The 21,346-nt window shown below is 38.9% G+C and overlaps 2 protein-coding genes across 3 annotated transcripts in view; one reads left to right on the forward strand and one right to left on the reverse strand.

Annotated features, from left to right (window-relative positions):
- The window catches only part of LOC127449917 (small ubiquitin-related modifier 2), a 7,486-nt gene extending 6,144 nt beyond the window's left edge, over positions 1-1,342 (reverse strand). For both annotated transcript variants that reach the window (XM_051713548.1, XM_051713547.1), the window contains exons 1-2: positions 1,197-1,342; positions 387-518 (exon numbers count right to left, since the gene is read on the reverse strand). In XM_051713548.1, coding sequence (XP_051569508.1) covers positions 387-518; positions 1,197-1,217 — 153 coding nt within the window. In that variant the 5' untranslated portion in view covers positions 1,218-1,342. The remainder of the gene's footprint in view (positions 1-386; positions 519-1,196) is intronic.
- Positions 1,343-2,723: 1,381 nt separating this feature from the next.
- On the forward strand, positions 2,724-21,268 carry LOC127449834 (nuclear pore complex protein Nup85). Its single transcript, XM_051713419.1, has 19 exons — positions 2,724-2,858; positions 5,023-5,116; positions 5,215-5,371; positions 8,455-8,525; positions 8,610-8,653; positions 9,964-10,033; positions 10,440-10,561; positions 10,645-10,779; positions 12,588-12,710; positions 12,789-12,920; positions 13,018-13,124; positions 13,201-13,284; positions 16,375-16,440; positions 16,537-16,688; positions 16,764-16,881; positions 16,979-17,079; positions 20,116-20,267; positions 20,870-20,959; positions 21,043-21,268. The coding sequence occupies exons 1-19, from the start codon at positions 2,826-2,828 to the stop codon at positions 21,139-21,141; spliced, it is 1,950 nt and encodes a 649-aa protein (XP_051569379.1). The 5' UTR covers positions 2,724-2,825; the 3' UTR covers positions 21,142-21,268.
- The last annotated feature ends 78 nt before the right edge of the window (positions 21,269-21,346 follow it).

Genomic DNA, 21,346 nt, shown 5'->3' on the forward strand with positions numbered 1-21,346 from the left:
ACGTACATCTCTCAGATGTCTAAGATCTTTCATCTGGAAAGCATAACAATCTAATTAATTAACATCTGCTAAACATCTTAAAAAGGTCTGATTTACAAACACACGAAATCATAAACATCTCAAAAACATCTGCTGAATGTCTCACATCTGGAAGATGTTTTTTTTTTTTTTTTTTTTTTGCTCATCTGGGATACATCTCTAAGACGTTTCCTCTCGGATGTCAATAAGACAGATGTCAGATGTAAATCAGACCTTTTTCAGATGTTTAGCAGATGTTGATTAGAATGTGACGTTTAGACATCTTAAGGATGTATGTGTGCTATTTGGGCAGAGATTCTGGGAATAAACTCTGCTCGTGGTTTCAATGTGTGTGACTATAATCTCACCTGTCTCTCACAATATGCCTTCATGAGTTTGCTGAGGGGTGTGTGTCTCTTGATTTTAAACTGGACCACCGAGCCGTCCTGCCCCGCCACCTTCAGGTTGATGTGGTCATTGTTCTCTGTCTTTACACCCTCCTGAAAACACACACACACACACACACACACAAACACACACACACACACACACACACACAAATATAAAGTTTTAGAATTAATCATACCACAAGATGATGAAAAAAAAGACTCAAACTAAAGTACTGAATCAGCCTTTTTAAGAAATTGTTTGCAATTTAATGATTATGTATGTCCAACTATCTTGTACTCTCAAATTAGTATCATTATTATTCTAATAAGAAAGAACAGAAATGTGCATATTGTTTCTGCTCTCTTTCATCTTTAAACCTCTGAGTATTATTTGTAGTGTTATGCACAATGTTAAATGTGCTTGAGTTTTGCTTCAAATTCGAACCAACATAAAACCAAAGTTTTCATCTCAGCATGCAAACATTGGAAAGATGCACATAACGCCGATATATCATCCATTCAAGCCTGACTGTGATCATTTATCCATCTTTTCTCATTTATTTTTCATTTCTCTGTGTCTGTCGCGCGCGCGCGGTGTGAGCTTGCCACGCGCGTTCACACGACTTCTTCCGGTGTTTCAGAAGCGGCAATTACAGGATTTATCCACTACGCGCGATATTTCGCATTAAATACCTGACCATCCGCGCCTTTCGCATTTTTCACATTCCCTCACATGATATGAACCGTACATAATAATAAGTAATCCCTTTATTTTTAAACGTCACTCACCTTGGGTTTCTCGTCGGCCATGGTTATTGTATTTGCGCTTCTCTACGCCGCCACACAAAGACTCAGCGGGGACGCGCACGTCCGCGCCCCCGATTAAAAGCGACCACGGCGTGCGCGGTCACGAGCGGCGCGCCCGTTCGCCGCGCTCGAACGCGATTGGCCGGGGTGTGTCAGGGGACCATTGTGACGTCATGCGCGAGACCAGAAAGCCTGCATGGCGGTGCCAGGTTAACGTGCACGCGCATTCGTACACAATGTCTTTTTCTTCACAAAACGTTTGACGAAATGTGATCAGACATATCACAAAACTACGACTGTTTCATAATAAACATACTAATCATGCCTATATATGACAGGAACATCCTTAAGAATGATGTACATCAAGTGTTATCTTGATTCTAAGGAAATGTTCCTCACACTGGGCTGTTGAAGAGACGCCATCTTGTTTTTGGATACAGATCAAGAAGAACTTGCCTCTACTGCCATTTATAAATACACTTATTTAAAACGACTGTGTTTCAAATGTACGTTAAACAGCATTCTCCCTGAACTTTGTGAAAAGTGTTTCAATTACAATGATGAAACAACTCCTTTATCACAATTTGGTGTGTAAAAAAATTGTTTAAAATCACCTTCTCTTCAGCACTTAAAACCACCCTGATATTAAATGACTTCTAACATGCAATGATGAATTATTATTAAAATGATTTTGATATGATGAAAATATCCATTCAACAATGCGTCATCAAAATATGCCCATTGTCCAAAGGTGCCTTGAATTGTTCCTGTAAGGTTGAGTAGCCTGTCAGGAACAACTTGGGGCACTTTTCTCACATCACGTGAAAATATTCAAATTCCAGGACATTTTGCGTCCCGGAATGGAATTAAATTTTTCCAGGACAGACGGCCAAAAACCGGGATGATCCTGGGAAATCCTGGACAGGTGGCAACGCTAAGTGAGACACTTAGGATGGAAGTGAATGGAAGCCACTCCACAAACATTAAAATACTAAATTTGTTACTGTTTCAGCAGTTTAGCCACAAGACATAAACAATATCCGTGTCAACCAGATTTTAGTGTGACAAAATTGCTTACTAAGGTTTTCTTTAACTTTGTGTTAAGTTATATCCAAGTTTACAACTTTGTTGCCATGACAACGTAAAGCCAGAACACCTAAAATGCAGATTTAACAACTTTACAGCTCATGTAATACATGAGTTTAAACAGAAGAATTAATGTAAGCGCTTTTATAAAATTGTATGCTTCACATTTCTGCTTTTAAACCCTCCAAAAATTGGCCCATTCACTTCCATTGTAAGTGCCTCACTGTAACCACAATCTTTGCTTTTTTAAAAGAAAAAGGAGTAACAAGTTTTTTTTTTTTTTTTTTTTTTTGGCATTCAACACTATGCCACAAATGCTGTCGATTGAGCTTAACTTGTTTTGAACCCGCCGGAATATTCCCTTAAATGTGAATCTGTATTTTGCTCAGGCGTTCAGTGAGTCGTACTAAGCGCGAAGACATCAGGGGTCCTTCAGTGTCACGGGCGCTGGATAGATTGAACATAAACTTGCGTGTTTAAAATCACATTTTTCTCTATTAATCAGGAGGAATTAATATCGGTGTTATGGAGGAGGTAGATGTGGAGCCCAGTACCACGGTAAGTGCAGGTTTATTCAGATCCATGTGTTCATTTGAATGAAAATTACCATGTAAGTGAAGTATGTTCAATGAAGTTCATTTGTGTTGGTACCATGCAAGTGTATCATTACCATATTTATTTACAGTTGAAGTCAGAAGTTTACATACACTTAGGTTGAAGTCATTAAACCTAATTTTTAACCACTCCACAGATTTCATATTAGCAAAATATATTTTTGGCAAGTCGTTTAGGACATCTACTTTGTGCATGACACGAGTAATTTTTCCAACAATTGTTTACAGACAGATTGTTTCACATTTAATTGACTATATCACAATTCCAGTGGGTCAGAAGTTTACATTCACTAAGTTAACTGTGCCTTTAAGGAGCTTGGAAAATTCCAGAAAATGATGTCAAGCCTTTAGATAATTAGCCAATTAGCTTCTGATAGGAGGTGTACTGAATTGGAGGTGTACCTGTGGATGTATTTTAATGCCTACCTTCAAACTCAGTGCCTCTTTGTTTGACATCGTGGGAAAATCAAAAGAAATCAGCAAAGACCTCAGAAAAAAAAATTGTGGACCTCCACAAGTCTGGTTCATCCTTGGGAGCAATTTCCAAACACCTGAAGGTACCACGTTCATCTGTACAAATAATAGTACGCAAGTATAAACACCATGGGACCACGCAGCCATCATACCGCTCAGGAAGGAGATGCATTTTGTCTCCTAGAGATGAATGTAGTTTGGTGTGAAAAGGGCAAATCAATCCCAGAACAACAGCAAAGGACCTTGTGAAGATGCTGGAGGATACAGGTAGACAAGTATCTATATCCACAGTAAAACAAGTCCTATATCGACATAACCTGAAAGGCTGCTCAGCAAGGAAGAAGACACTGCTCCAAAACCGCCTTAAAAAAGCCAGACTACAGTTTGTAAGTGCACATGGGGACAAAGATCTTACTTTTTGAAGAAATGTCCTCTGGTCTGATGAAACTAAAATGGAACTTTTTGGCCGTAATGACCATCGTTATGTTTGGAGGAAAAAGGGTGAGGCTTGTAAGCCGAAGAACACCATCCCAACCGTGAAGCATGGGGGTGGCAGCATCATGTTGTGGGGGTGCTTTACTGCAGGAGGGACTGGTGCACTTCACAAAATAGATGGCATCATGAGGAAGGAAATTTATGTGGATATATTGAAGCAACATCATCCAGACATCATCCAGGAAGTGGACAATGACCCCAAGCATACCTCCAAAGTTGTGGTAAAATGGCTTAAGGACAACAAAGTCAAGGTATTGGAGTGACCATCACAAAGCCCTGACCTCAGTCTGATAGAACATTTGTGGGCAGAACTGAAAAAGCATGTGTGAGCAAGGAGGCCTACAAACCTGACTCAGTTACACCAGTTCTGTCTGGAGGAATGGGCCAAAATTCCAGCAATTTATTGTGAGAAGCTTGTGGAAGGCTACCCAAAACATTTGACCCAAGTTAAATAATTTAAAGGCAATGCTACTAAATACTAACAAAGTGTATGTAAACTTCTGACCCACTGGGAATGTGATGAAAGAAATAAAAGCTGAAATAAATCATAATCTCTACTATTATTCTGATATTCACATTCTTAAAATAAAGTAGTGATCCTAAATGACCTAAGACAGGGAATGTTTTCTATGATTAAATGTCAGGAATTGTGAAAAACTGAGTTTAAACGTGTTTGGCTAAGGTGTATGTACATTTCTGACTTCAGCTGAATGTGGTACTTCAGAGAATATTATGGTATATGTTCAGAAATGATACTACCTTGGAACATGTAAAAACAAAAAACAAAAAATACTATGGCTTTTTAGAGCTTTTTGTTAATATATACTTTTACTACAGGTGTCTGTGGAAATGTAAATAAATTGTGTCATGTCTGATAGAGAATAATTTAGTTTCTGGTATAGTGAAGGTACCAGATGATCATACAATAACCCTAAGATACTAAAATAATGCTGAATGATTACCATATGTTCATGGTGGAACTAATATATATTCATATAGTAATTTCTGGTCATTTATTTGTTAGTGTGTTGTCTGCCTGTGGTAACACACATTGTTATATGTTCACACACATATACAGAATGATGGTTGAACATTTAGAGTAGCATTTATCATGTTTTTGATTTTCTTATTTCCTGCAGCATATTCCTGGTGTTGGGTTTCATCAGAAGCACTTGGGGTTCGAGTGGGGTCCTGGAGATCTGTTAGCCTACGAGACAAACTACAAACTTCAAGGTATTATTCTCACCGGAAAAACAGCGCACCTATGTGTATATGTGAAATATACAGTTAAATATCTTGACACAGCCTGTCTGATCTGTTTTCCTGTTCAGGTCCGAGATCTGCAGGCTCTCCATTCGTCCACATCGTGAGGAAAGATGAAGATATCTGCTCTCCGATCCTGCGCAAACTCTTCAACGAGTCTCATCACATTTTTGTAGGGCTGCAGAAAATCAAAGAGGACGTTCCGAGCAAAAACAAGAAGACACAGTGAGTGTTTGTGTCCAGATTTTACTGAAACTCGAGTTAATAGTAGTTAATACAACCTTAAAATCAATTATAATTTATAAAGTAAATGAGATGTTTTCTAGTTATGCACTGCTTAAAAAAAAAAAATGAATCTGCTAGATATTGCAGAACATGTAAGTTGAAGTGATATCTAATTTGTTTTGATCTGATCTGTTTTTATGCTTTTATGTTCAATATATTTATTCTGTATGCATTGTTCTGGTGTATAGTACACTGAAAAAAAAAATTATTTGGCTCACCAACTACAACAAATGAAAATGAATCACTTCTACTCAGAAACGCTTTTAGATTTACTTAATTTGCATTCATGTGTACAACATAAAATCTACACTGGCGGCCAAAAGTTTGGAATAATGTACAGATTTTGATCTTATGGAAAGAAATTGGTACTTTTATTCAGCAAAGTGGCATTCAACTGATCATAATGTATAGTCAGGACATTAATAACATGAAAAATGACTATTATAATTTAAATAAAATGTTCAGAACTTCTTAAACGACTTAAAAGAGTTCTCATCAAAAAATCCTCCATGTGCAGCAATGACAGCTTTGCAGATCCTTGACATTCTAGCTGTCAGTTTGTCCAGATACTCAGGTGACATTTCACCCCACACTTCCTGTAGCACTTGCCATAGATGTGACTGTCTTGTCGGGCACTTCTCACACACCTTACAGTCTAGCTGATCCCACAAAAGCTCAATGGGGTTAAGATCCATAACACTCTTTTCCAATTATCTGTTGTCCAATGTCTGTGTTTCTTTTCTTTTTGTTTTTCTGTTTCAAAAGTGGCTTTTTCTTTGCAATTCTTCCCATAAGTCCTGCACCCCTGAGTCTTCTCTTTACTGTTGTACATGAAACTGGTGTTGAGCGGGTAGAATTCAATGAAGCTGTCAGCTGAGGACATGTGAGGCGTCTATTTCTCAAACTAGAGACTCTGATGTACTTATCCTCTTGTTTTGTTGTACATCTGGTCTTCCACATCTCTTTCTGTCCTTGTTAGAGCCAGTTGTCCTTTGTCTTTGAAGACTGTAGTGTACACCTTTGTTTGAAATCTTCATTTTTTTGGCAATTTCAAGAATTGTGTAGCCTTCATTCCTCAAAACAATGATTGACTGATGAGTTTCTAGAGAAAGCTGTTTCTTTTTTGCAATTTTTGACCTAATATTGACCTTAAGACATGCCAGTCTATTGCATACTGTGGCAACTCAAAAACAAACACAAAGACAATGTTAAGCTTCATTTAATGATCCAAATATCTTTCAGCTGTGTTTGATATAATGGCAAGTGATTTTCTAGTACCAAATGATCAGTATAGCATGATTACTCAAGGATAAGATGTTGGAGTGATGGCTGCTGTCTAGATTTGATCAAAAATGACTTTTTTCAAATAGTGATGGTGCTGTTTTTTACATCAGTAATGTCCTGACTATACTTTATGATCAGTTGAATGCCACTTTGGTGAATTAAAGTACCAATTTCCTCCCGAAACAGCAAAATCTGTACATTATTCCAAACTTTTGGCCACCAGTGTAACTCCTAAGGTGAAGTTAGAGTGATTAAATTAATGATTGAATAATCTTTGGCCTAAAAATCCATAGAATTAAGATTTTAAGTACTACTAACTCAAACGATCATGTACTGAACTGAGGTTGTGGGGAATACCCATACACCCTTGCGTTTGAATAATTTAAGCACTTTTGTTTGGTCAAAATGAACTTTTTGGGGCATTTAATTAGTTGTTATTAGGAATTCATAGAAATGTTTGCTATTTCTTTTTTTGTATTATTGATTGTTGTTTTGCTGTAATTTAGTTTTTTCGTGTAAAGTCACCATTAGGGTGATTTGTTTTCCTTTTGGTGAAGTTGGATTCTGTTCAAACCATGCAAAGTTTCCTTGTGCATGAATGTGCAGAGCTGAAGTGCAGCTTTATCAGCTCTTCTGAGAATCAAGTTTAAAGGAATATTCCGGGTTCAATACAAGTTAAGATTAATCGACAGCATTTGTGGCATAATGTAGCATAATTGTTCGTTCTTTTCAGTGAGACACTTACAATGCAAGTGAATGGGGCCAATTTTTGGAGGGTTTAAAGGCAGAAATGTGAAGCTTATCATTTTATAAAGCACTTACATTGATTCTTCTGTTAAAACTTATGTATTATTTGAGCTGTAAAGTTTAAATTGTAATTTTTACAGTCATTTTAGGGGTTTTGGGTTTACAGTTCTACTTTGCCATAGGAATAAAGTTGTAAAATTAGCAATAACTTTACACAGAAACATTTAGTTGGAGATTTTATCAAACTAAAATCATGTTAACACACATATTGTGTACGTCCTGTGTCTGTACTTTTGAAACAGTGAGTATTTTAACGTTTACGGATTGGCCCCCATTCACTTCCATTGTAAGTGACTCACTGTAACGCATGTTTACTTTTATTAAAGAAAAGGAGGGATGAGTCAAAATGTATTTTTGTGGTAATCAACATTATGCCACATGCTGCTGATTGAGCTTAACTTGTATTGAACCCGGAATATTCCTTTAATGAATGACCTCAGTCATTATTTTCCTATGAGCTAAAAAAATGAAGTAAAAACAATAATATAAATGTTAATTTGAAACAATGTGCTATTAGTTGCTAAATCTTATTCATGTGACATATGTTCTTTTAAGAAGATAAATTTGAAAGAACTGATACATTTGTGTATATCTAACAAAGGTGTTCTAGTTATGCTGGCATAAATTTACCATATGTTGAGATTACTTAAAAAGCATGATGCCAAAAATGCTACATATATTTTTTTAAGTAAACCGAATAGATTATTTTTAGTCCTTTTCAATGAATCGAATGAACCAACCAATCACAAATCTGAATGATTAATTTGTGTATCGTTCTAAATTTGAATGCTTTTTAAAAATCCTTATGCAGTTATCACAAATAACTAGGAAGGCAGTGGAAATTAAAAAATGGTAGGGAGTGCGAAACCTGTTAAACCACATTTGATGTGCTTTTAAAGTGCGAGTGATCAATCTGTTGATGTTTCCTGCAGGTTTGTCAGTATCAGTAAGAACTACAGGTCTGTGATCAGAGCCTGTATGGAGGAGCTGCAGCAGAATGCAGGTAATCAATCACATCACACATGATGCTGATTCAATTTAACTGCTGAAGTGTTTCAGATTCTCTCATCCATCCCTCTATTTCCAGTTGCAACTCAAGATGGTTCTCTAGCATCACAGTATGGAGATCAGGTACTGACAAATCATGTAAAACACACTTCAGAAGTCAACATGAAATCAAAATCGACCCTATTTACTTGAAAGACAACAACTGAAACTATTTGCATTATGGATATTGTTAATAACAATAATGCATAAAGCTGCCATAAGCAATACCGGAGCCAAGCACACCCATGGCAAACATTTGAACTGAATTTAGTATTGAACTGATTTTAAGCAGAGTGGGGAAAAAAACACATCAATACGCCTAAGTGTTAATGAGATACTGCCTTAGATCCTTATTGGCATCTTGCCATATAATTTATGCATTACACGAGAACGGTTTGGTCTATCAAAAAGCTTTTCATAACTTTTAGTCATGAGTATCCCTGGATGATGCACTGCAAATTTCATGCAAATCAGATGTACGGCCTAGGAAGTGGCTGACAGGAGGTTTGGCCGACTATTGCAAATTTGGTGTAATTTGACTCCATATGCCCTTAGGAATCTAAAGAGGCCAGTCTCATGATTTTAGTCCAAACTATTCAGAAGTAATATGCAAAAATAGCCATTTTTCATATTTTTTTGGATCACTTGGTGGCGCTGTGCCGAAACTGTGCAGTTGCCCTCAGGTCATGATTGTGATGACAGATACCAAGTTCCATGTCAGTACGCTGAATTATTGCAAAGATACAGCCTTGTGTCCATTTTGGCGTGCTTGCCATCAAATTCGTTGAAGCGGTATACGAGAAAGGTTTGGTCTATCATCATGAAGTCCATAACTTTTTCTCATGAGTGTCTTTAAATTATACATGCCAAATTTCGAGTGAATTGGACGTACGGTCTAGAAGGGGTTTGAAAAATTGCCGAAACGGTGTAAAGTCTAGTCGGGCGGAAATTGCAATCATGGTGTCCATTTGACCCAGCATGAGCCAATTAATCAGAGGAAAAAATAATGTTGATTCTAGGCCCTACAGTTCAGACGTTATTAGCATAAACATAAGTGCAACTTTGAACTGTTGGTGGCGCTAGAGGGTTTGAGATAGATACTCCAAATTTGGGTCAGTTACATTTGAAACTGTCCTTTATCAGTGTGCCAAATTTTAGCATTTCCCTACATATGGTTCACTGGGCTGCCATAGACTCCCTGCCAGAACAAGAAAAATAATAAGAAAACGAACAGATACAATAGGGGCCAATGCACATTTGGGGCTTGGCCCCTAATAATAGAAATAGCATTCCCATGCATATCAAAAGTAGCTGCTCAGCTAACACATACCTAACAGAAGGGAAATACATAGCAAATGTTGTTGCATGTTGTCTTTATCTCTCTCCTTCTCCAGGTGTCTATTCTTCTGGCTATTGAGCTCATCTGGAACTTGTGTGAGGTGCTCTTCATTGACGCAGCTCCAGGTAAAGACTTAATAAAAATATCCAGAAGCCAGATTCCTGTAAAACAGTTTCATTTAAAGCTGCTGTAAGCGACGTCCACCAGACGCGTATTCGAAGAGTGTAGACGATTGGTTAAAACTAATCATGGGAGTGGTTTGGACATGATGTCGCGCATGCCAGCTGAGGTTCCTTTTTTTATTTGAGACAGCTTACCTACTCATTTGTTGAGTTGAAGTTCTTCTAAACTTTACACAGCGTCTAAAAATGGCATCTAAAAGCGAGATACGAGTGAACACAGTAAGACACATCACAACAGTCAAAGACGTCCATTTAGTGCATGTTTACATAGAAAAGCAGCGTAGAAGGATGATAAAACGCGTTTGTTTGGTGTGAACTGCCCCTGATGAATCTATTTACCATAAAATAGCTGGCTCACTGCTGCTCCACCTGCTGGACTGGGTGCGTCTACACAAGTCTGATGTGGATGCCAAAGCGAGAGACGTGCTGCAGAGCGACAGCCCCACCCAACATCAGTCCTACTGGGACGTGGTATGAGCACATGACCTCCTGAGAGTCCATACATCAGTACTCATCTGTGTTATTCTATTCACTGTCTGTCTTTCTTACTGTAGGTGATTAGTTTGGTTCTGCAGGGTCGTATGGATGAAGCACGGCAGGTGTTGTCTAAACAGGCATCTCTACGGGCAGACAGCAGCTCTGTGTTCAAGCGCATGGACACTCTGTTACACACCATGCCTATATTTAACGTACGTATATCAGGACACAACATGCATCTAACACATCTCCATGAATGGAGTGCATTAAAGCTTCGCAGGTGAATCTTATTAAATCGGTCAAAAACATGTCCTGGTCATATTTCACCCCATAATGTGATTTTGCATTAAGGAAATGAAGCCTTTTTGTAGGATTTTCTTTTTTAATTGTGACATTTATTATATATTTAAAGGAATATTCCAGGTTCAATACAGGTTAAGCTCAATCGTCAGCATTTGTGGCAACTCGTCCCCTGTTTATTTACAAAAAAAGAAGCAAAAGTCCTTTTTACAGTGAGGCACTTACAATGGAAGTCAATGGGGCCAGTCCATAAACATTAAAATGCACAGTTTTAAAAGTATAGCCACAAGACATAAACAATATGTGTGTTAACATGATTTTAGTGTGATAAAATCTCTTACCAACCTTTTCTGTGTAAAGTTATATCCTATCACGGTTACAGTAAGACACTTACAATGGAAGTGAATGGGGCCAGTCGATAAACATTAAAACACTCACTGTTTCAAAAGTATAGCCACAAGACATAAACAATATACATGTTAACATGATTTAAGTGTGATAAAATCACTTACTAATCGTATCTGTGTAAAGTTATATCCAATCACGATTACAGTAAGACACTTACAGTGGAAGTGAATGGGGCCAGTCGATAAACATTAAAATACACACCGTTTCAAAAGTATAGTCACAAGACGTAAACAATATACATGTTAACATTATTTTAGAGTGATAAAACATTTTTTTTGTGTGATTAATCACTTTCAGGGTTTACAGTGTTGTCACCATGGTAACAAAGTTGTAAAATTGGATAAAACTTTACACAGAAAAGGTTAAGCAATTGAATCGCACTAAAATCACGTTAACGCATGTAATTTTGATGTCTATTGGTTATACTTTTGAAAGAGCGTGTATTGTAATGTTTACAGATTGGCCCCATTCACTTCCATTGTAAGTGTCTCACTGTAATTATTTATTTAATATTATAAATTTTTTCCCTTTAATTTTGTGGGGAATTGTGACATGGACAGGAGTCACCCTTACATTGTGCCTAACAGCACCCCTAAACTGTGGTAAAATCACAGTAATAGCATCAACAGCAAATGGTTAAAAGGTTAGTTCATCCAAACATGACAATCCCAGATGTGTATGACAGATGTCTGTCTTCAGCAGAACACAAATGCATATTTTTAGAAGAGGTGCCAGCACTTTGACGGTCCAAAAGTCACATTTAGGCAGCATAAAAGTAATCCACACGACTCAATTAAACAAATCGATAATTAAAAAGTTTTTCATTTTGAATTGGCGCTTCCGTCCAGTGCTCTGATGCTGGTCGAAATGGACGAACTCTCGCGTGACGTTTGTTCTTCTGTTGTAAATATTAGCGCTGCATCCGAACTCTCTTATGTCATGCGACAGCTAAGTGATGCATCAGCTGCTGGCAGGAAACGCATTTTAAAAGTAAATATTTTACACAAACATATCAGTTTGCTTCAGAAGACATTCATTGATCGACTGGAGTCGTGTGGATTACTTTTATGCTGCCTAAATGTGACTTTTGGACCGTCAAAGTGCTGGCACCCGTTTACTTGCATTATAAGGACCTGACAGAGCTCTATCTTCTAAAAATCTTCATTTGTGCTCTGCTGAAGAAAGACAGTCATACACATCTGGGATGGCATCAGGGTAAGTGAATAATGAGAGAATTTTCATTTTTGGGTGAACTATTCCTTTAAGACACAAATACTCCGTTATTACAGTGTGTGTGTGTGTGTTTTTGTAGCCCACTGGAACTCAGACGCTGACAGAGTTTGACATGAAATGGAGACACTGGCATGAAGAGTGTGACCGCTGTCTCCAGGACAACACCTTCGCTAGCAACCATCACCTGGAGACCATTTGCAAGGTGAAGAGTCCTGACCTCTGCTGACCTGTACTGATAACCTTTACAAACACTGTTTCATTCTGACTCTGTCTCTGTCAGATTCTGGTGGGTGATGAGGATACGCTGCTGGAACAGAGAGAGTTGTTGAACACCTGGTATCACTTCCTGGTGACCCGATTGCTGTACTCTCACCCGACAATCAAACCACCCGATCTGCACTACTATGCACAAGTACACACAAACACACTGCTCTAGTAACATTGTTTTGTGTGGTTGGATTTCAGAAAGCTGAATATCCGTAATACTGACTTGTGTTTGTGCATTTCAGTCGAGTATGAACATGTTTCTGGGTCCACGGGCATCACCGGAGCCTCTGGACATCATTCTGCTGTCTGCATTTGAGTTTGACCTCCACCAGGTCATTAAAGACTGCAGGTACATTCACACGTGTTTAGTCTGAACACTACGTTCTGCACACACTCAATACTAACATGTGTTGATGTCTCTACAGCATCGCGCTCAATAACTGGTGGTTTGTGGCTCATCTGACCGACCTGTTGGATCACTGCAAACTCCTGCAGTCACACAATCTACAGTGCGTATCTCACATCATCATACCATACATTTGTTCAGCTATAGTAGCGTTCCAAAGGTGTCATTTTGTAATTCACTTACTGTATATTGTTACACAAGGTTTCTTGCACCAAAAACACTGTAGACTAGAGGTCGATTGGTAGTGGATTTTGCCGATACGATAACCGAATTATCGGCCGATAGTCTTTAAAAGTCTTTTCTTACTGTGACAGGCACAGACATAAAGGCAACAAGAGTCCAGAGTTAAGATGAAACCCAAATTGTAATATATTGTGCAATCAGAATCCCAATAATTACTAAAGAAAGTAAGATTTGGTGACATGCATTTGCAATCTTACAATCATCTGCAGTGTTACAATATAAACACTATCAAGTAAACATTGTCATAGACTAACAAATACTGTATGAGCAGTAATTCATCAACAGTAGATCAGCATTCATCAATAGTAGACACGTTGCACAACAAACTCCACGCGGAGTCAGTGGTTGTTTTTATTTCACCGCTAGAGGCCGCTGTTATACTATAGACTCCTTCAGCTGCAGAAACGGAGGAATAAAAATTGTCGTGTCTTCCGGTGTGAGTACGCTGTTCACTGTTTGTCTTTTATTTTGTCCTGATGTTGTAGTTGTGTACATTTCTCATCGTTCTACTTATTCATAAAATGGACATTAATTTAATCCTAACGGACATTCGCCTGTTTTCGTGGTTTCCGCTGGTGTGTGGGGTTGGTCGCTCCGTTCCACCGGCCTGGTGCGGCATCTCACCCGGCCTATCTGACTTCACCGGCCTGCCTACCTGGCGGTGTTCTCGGCGTGGTTGCTGCGGACGGCTGCATATCTGCCGGAGAGATTTCATGGCATGGTGGCTGTCGTCTTCATGTGTGTTCCCGTTTGCCATTTGAGGTCCTGGCATTTGCACTCGTCTTGGCTCTGTGGCATGCGAGGTGCAAGGCGAAACGGGTTGCTTGGTGCCCCCATTCCACGCGGAATTACCTTGGACATGTCATTTTATTCCCTACTACTCATTCTGTCTGTACTGTCGTGTCAGATATGTGCAGATTAATAGTATACTTTCACTCCGGACTATATGATTGACTCTGGCTCTCTTGTTTGTGGTGTTGGGTGTATTTACAGTGTTGTAGTGTTGTTTGGTTTTGTTGTTTGTGAAGCGCTTTGAGCATTGGAAAAGTGCTATATAAATTAAACGTATTATTATAAAAACAGTTACCATTGATTTAAGAGGCCACTGTTATACTGTAGAACCTTTCAGCGGCGGATATGGAGGAACATTGCATTGATTTTTGCTGATAATCAATAGTTCCTAAAAGCAACCATTGGTGCCGCTATATTGGTAAAACTAATCAAAATCACAATAATAACCAGAAAAAAATACGATTTTATGACATGCTCTTACAATTATGATTTATTACAATATAAACACTATACCATTGCCATAGGCTAACAAGTAATGTGTGAGCAGTAATTCATCAACCGTAGATAATCATTCTTCAATAGTAGTAGTCACGTTGCACAACAAACTCCAGTGATTGTTTTTTATTTCACCTCTAGAGGCCGCTGTTATTCTGTAGAACCCTCCAGCGCTGAAACGGAGGAATAATAGTTAAACTATTAACATTGATTTTTGGCGATAACAGATAGTTCCAAAAAGCAACTATCGGCGCCAAAATATCGGTAAAATGGATTAAAAATCCCGATAATAACCAGAAAAAAAGATTTGGTGACATGCAATGTTACAGTCGTCTAAAATGTATTACAATATACAAACTACACAGTTTATATTGCCATAGGCTAAATACTATATGAACTGAAATTCATTAGGATTAGATGGTCATTCTTCAATAGTAGTAGTCACGTTGCACAACAAACTCCATGCAGAGTCAGTGATTGGTTTTATTTCACCTCAAGAGGCCGTTGTTGTACTGTTGAATCAACGATTTCTAACGGGAGACGACTCCTGCGGCAGAAACAGAGGAATAATAATTAAAAAATACTGTTGCCATTGATTTTTGCTGATAACCGATAGTTGCAAAAAGCAACTACCTGCGCCGATATATTGGTTAAAACCAATCAATAATCCCAACAATAAACCGAAAGAAAAAAGATTTGGTGACGTGCACTCTTACATTCATCTACAAGGTATTTCAATATAAAGACCATAAAGTAAACATTGTCATAGGCTAATAAATACTGTATGAAACTTTGTGTCACCCTCAGCTTCTATCACCTGTGGGGTCCCGCAAGGTTCCACTTTAGGACCAATATTCTTTTCATTATATATGCTTCGCCTGGGTTGTATTTTTAAAAAATTTGGTATTTCATATCACTTTTATGCTGACGATACGCAGATGTACCTCCCTTTGAAGATGGTGATGTATCTGTTAAATCTCTTTTTGAGTGTCTGAAAGATGTAAAATGGTGGATGGACGATGACTTTCTCCAGTTAAACAAAAAGACAGATTATAATTTTTGGCCCTAGTAACTGGTTTAATAATATCACAAAGAGTCTAGGTCGGCTGTCATCTAATTTGCATGCCTATGTCAAAAATCTTGGTTTTTAAATACATTTTGAATTGAACAGTAATTAATCAACAGAAGATCATCATTCTTTAATAGTAGTTGTCACGTTGCACAACAAACTCCATGCGGAGTCTGTGATTGTTTTTATTTCACCACTAGAGGCCGCTGTTATACTGTAAAACCAAGAAGTTCTAACGGAAGACTCCTCCAGCGGCAGAAACGGAGGAATAATTATATATAAATATATATATATATATATATACTTAAAAAAAGGTTTGCATTGATTTTTGCCAAAAACTGATAGTTCCAAGCAACTATCGGTACCGATATATCAGTAAAACTGATCAAAATCCCAATAATAACCATAAAAAATAAAATAAAATTTGGTGTCATGCAGTCTGACGATTATTTACAATGCATTACAATATCAGTAAAACCGATATATCGGTTGACCTCTACAGTAGACCAAAGATACAAATCCACTTGTGGATCTCTAGGAAAGTTTCGTTCGATATAACACCCATAACTGTTTTGTGTTTTTTTATGTTTGTAGTTTTGGGTCTAACCTGCGTGAGTTTCTAGTTTTGGAATATGCATCTGGCCTCTTCACACATCACAGGTGATTTAAATGTTCAATTTTAAACGCAAGTTGAGAGCAAAAGATCTCGTTTTTATAGAGTACTAGTAATTAGTAATAATTGTGTATGTGTGTTAGTCTGTGGCAGCTGGCGGTGGATTATTTTGATCACTGTCCTGAGTTTGGTCGTGTGTATCTGGAGCTGCAGATCGAGAGGGTTCCGCTCGACACAGAACGCAAAGCCATTAAAGTCCTGCGAGTCTGTGAAGACCGACAGATGAGTGAACAGGGTGAGTTGGTTTGTTTGGTGTAACTAGCCGAAACGCCCATTCACTGCCCATCCTCACAGTGTGTGTGTGTTTCAGTGCGCAGTATCTGTAAGATCATGGCTAAAAGAGCTCTGAGGAACAACAGACTGGGATCTGCTCTCTCCTGGAGCATCAGAGCCAAAGATGCTGCGTTTGCTACACTCATATCTGAGAGGTTACGCTGCCTGTCTATCTGTCTTTCATATTCACATGAAATGTAATATATTATTATATAGATTTTTTCCTAACCCGTGTGTATGTGTATTATACAGGTTTCTTCAGGATTACAGTAATAAAGGCTTTTTCACAGATCTGGATTTGTTGGACAATCTGGGTCCTGCCATGCTCCTCAGTGACAGACTCACGTTTTTAGGTACAACTGATGAGAGAGACTGAAAAATCACGTCTAGAGTATTAAACTGCGGTCACAATAGACTTTGAGTATGCAAAATTATTTTGGGGTGGATATGATTTCATGCTAGAGGGGTTCTGGTTTTAATAAATCACATATAACAAACAGTTTGAATGGGAGTGAATGGAGCATGAAGTGTGACCACGGCTCTAGAATCAAGCGGAACGCAAGTGCTTCTTGTGCACGTTTCTGTTCGTTTTTTTTTTTTATGCATGTTACTATCAGTGCATGTTATGTTAGGAGAAAAAAAAAAAAGATTGTCTTTGTTACCTTTCATCAAAATGTGAATTTTCTTTTCAGCTGAGTGCTTGGGCTGTTGTTTAATGCTAATGAACTGTCAAATTGATATTTAGTCATTGTTTTAGGGTGCATATAACAATTTTAATAATATATTTAATAGCAAAAAAATCAAATACATTACATCATATACATATATTGTGGCAATAGACAAGTAAAAGCATTTACATGATACTCTACATGGGCTCTAAGTCAAAATATTGTTTGTTTTATTTCCATATCATTGAACAAATCGCTGTTATTGACCGAATCCCATCTGTGCTTTTTTTATATAAAAAATATTCCTTTTCTCCCCAATTTGAAATGCCCAATTCCCAATGCGCTCTAAGTCCTCGTGGTGGCGTACTGACTCGCCTCAATCCGGGTGGCGGAGGATGAATCTCAGTTGCCTCCGTGTCTGAGACCGTCAATCTGCGCATCTTATCACGTGGCTTATGGAGGATAACCCAACGTGACTCTACCCTCCCTAGCAACCGGGCAAATTTGGTAGCTTAGGAGACCTGGCTGGAGTCACTCAGCATGCTGCGCTTTTTTAATTGTTGGTCAGTGTAGTTGTGTGTCAGATGGACACTTTTGGACCGTCTCACTTTGGTTGCGTCGCATCTTAATGGTTTTCAGAATCTTTAGTCATAAGCGCTGTGTTTTTAGGATGCAAGTGAAACGTAATTTCTCTTCAAGTTCTCTGAATTCTGTTGTGCTCAAGAACGCATCATCTGACGAAGGTTGTGCTTCCTGATCATTGGTTTGATGAGGCGTGCTGCCTGTATAGCTGGAGTTGTGCTGACTGCCTCCTACTGACACATGTTTGTTAAAAAAAACAAACAAACAAAAACACAAAGCTACGGTACATAAAGCTTGAACTGGTTCGATGTTAGGAATATTCCTTATTGTGAAATTTACGTACAGGTCGGGGGCATGAGCGTAATTTTTTTTTTTTTTAACGCTTTGTTTTTCATATACTGTATTTTCTGGAAAATAAGTCGCATTTTGTTCATCATCTGAAAGGTCCGTCAACTTATATGCATAATTTATACGTAATTGATGTCGGCTGGTCAAACATGTGCACCTAAACAGATGAAAACATCAGTCATAAGCGTTTATGAATGAATACAGTACAACAGCTGTATTGTTCTACTCGCAGATTAAAAGCTGTTGATTTGTTACAGATGTTATGAACCGATGTGGCTTACTTGTCATGTTTCTTTCATGAAACATACACAGAATATGAGAAACTGTTGCACACGATTACTTAAAGCAAATTCTCCATTTAAAACAAGCCCAAAACCACTGTGATACAATGTGTAGATACTGATGTACTGTAATCTTCACAGAGCGCGTTTGACATCTGAACCGCTGAAGGGAAGTCTGGCAGCTGCTCCCGGGTCCTAGTGCCTCTGTCAGTGCGACTTATGCAGAGATGTGACTTATCTTGTTTTTTTTTGTTTTGTCCTCTCAACAATGTGATTTCGACCCAGCACAACATAGGTGTGACTTTATTTCCAGAAAATACTTTCGCATGGCGAATTTCCGCTGATGAAATACAGTCATCTCAATGGAAATCTGCGCGATCGTGAATTTAGAGCAATGGACTTCCAATGGTGAAGAATTTCCTCGCACTGATTTCGCTTCGAGTTCAAGTTTGAACTTTGACGGGCGAAATCGACCGTGTTGACCAATAGGAAGTTGCTTGGTTTGGCGGTGACCTCTGTGTGGGCAGTGCTTCGTACACAACTGCACTGAATACTCGCAATGGACAAGGATATCATTTTAGCGGCGAGTATAAAGTGCAGCATTAAAATAGGCTGCTTGACAATTTTATTTTTGCTGGTTTCACACTCGCTCAATGCCGAGAAGGTATGTGTGACCGCGCCTTTACAGGTGCTGTAAACCATTTTGTTTTTTTCATGGAAAGGTATGCAAAAACTTTCCCTACTCCCTGAAAGATATCACTGAAATAAGTGTCCTGAGATATCTCACCGGTCTCTGTGACGGCTCTAGACTCTGTAAACACCAAACAAAAATGTGTCCGCGGGCCATGGTCTCTGACGCTTTCTGCCTGTCAATCATTTTGCATGTTCTCATAGTATTGTAGTTGCAGCGAATTATTTAGGCTTAATTCCATTTTTAAGCCACGTTGCTCATAACAGTTGTCAGTTGAGGGCGCTATTCTGCCGCTGTTGTTTTTGACAACCGCTTCTGCTCAGTGTCAGTCTTAATAAAGCTCATTTGGTATCTTTGGAGTGCGGGATTTTGGAAAGAGGGGGCGTGGCTTAGCCAACAGCTTAGCTTGTGGAAATTCTAGAACGGCTAAAATCGCTTACAGCCCCTTTAATCGCACCAAATTAAAGCGTTAAATTGACAGCTGTTAAAAATAACTAGATTTGAAAACAAAGCACTAACTTTGGGTCATTAGTGTGGTTCAAAATTATATCACTAAAGGACGCCCTTGCACACAGTCAAGCGGCCTTTTAAAGTTCACTCTTTTGGCCACAAGCGACTATAAATCTTTGTGATGCTCTTTTAGTACCATCATTGGCAGGCGCATGCGCTACGATGCGCACAGACCCCGTGTCAAGAAAATCTGGGCCACATGTAGACAGTCTGTGCAAACTGTGATGATGACAAAAATTGCTGATCATTAATGTGGACAACTGAGTTATACTTGGGCCTTAAGAGTGTGATTTTTGTCTGTTTTTGTAGGAAAGTACCGTGAGTTCCACAGGCTTTATGGTGAAAAGCGATTCGCAGATGCAGCGAAACTCCTGCTATCACTCATGATGGCGAAGATCGCCCCCCGCAGTCTGTGGATGACACTGCTGACCGACGCACTGCCGCTACTGGAGCAGAAAGAGGTTCGAGAGAAAGAGCCTTTTTTTGATTTTCTTCCCAATTTGGCATGCCCAATTCCTAATGCGCTCTAAGTCCTCGTGGTGGCGTAGTGACTCGCCTCAATCCGGATGGTGGAGGACAATCTCAGTTGCCTCTGCGTCTGAGACCGTCAATCCACGCATCTTATCCCGTGGCTTGTTGAGCGCGTTACAGCGGAGACGTAGCGCATGTGGAGGCTTCATGCTATTCTCCGCGGTATCCACGCACAACTCGCCACACACCCCACCGAGAGCGAACCACATTATAGTGACCACGAGGAGGTTACCCCATGTGACTCTACCCTCCCTAGCAACCGGGCCAATTTGGTTGCTTGGCTGGAGTCACTCAGCACGCTCTGGAAAACTCACGACTCAAGGGGTAGTCAGCGTCAATACTTGCTGAGCTACCCAGGCCCCCACAAGGAAAAGATTGATTGCGCTAAACTTCCACCAATGAGAACTCTTTAAAGGGATAGTTCAACCAAAAATAAAAGCATGTTGTTCTAAATGTCATTCCATGTGAAGTCAGGACTTTTGTTCAGAGTTTGTTTTCTTTGTGTTGAATCGCTGTATTTTTCCGTTTGAAGGTGATATTTTCTGTGGATCAGACATACGAGCTCATGTCTTGTCTAGAGGAACTGACATCAGGAACCAACGACCCAAACCCGACAGCACAGGTACCGCGAATCTAACACAGAAATGACACTTGGTAATTTTAATTGTAAATCAGGATTTTTCTGAGTTTGTTTATGCATTTCAGGAAGAAGACATCGAGTCCACAAAGATGGAGCTGTTGCGACTCGCTCTGGCCCGAAATCTTGCCATGGCCATCGTGAAAGAAGGAACGATAGAAACATGAATTCATGCCATAATGAATTTGATACCAGCAGGCAGCTCTTTGTTCCTTTGTCTTTGTGTACTGTATATAATTAAAAAAAACCTGGTTAACATGTCTTTTTATAAATCTTTTCCAATATTTGCAAAAACACTTGTCATTCCAATGCATTTTTTTTAATAGGGTCATATCTTTGGGGAATAGCTTGATTTGTTTTGCTCTTTTGAAA

Source organism: Myxocyprinus asiaticus, chromosome 13, assembly GCF_019703515.2.
Source record: "Myxocyprinus asiaticus isolate MX2 ecotype Aquarium Trade chromosome 13, UBuf_Myxa_2, whole genome shotgun sequence".
Taxonomy (NCBI): Eukaryota; Metazoa; Chordata; class Actinopteri; order Cypriniformes; family Catostomidae; genus Myxocyprinus; species Myxocyprinus asiaticus.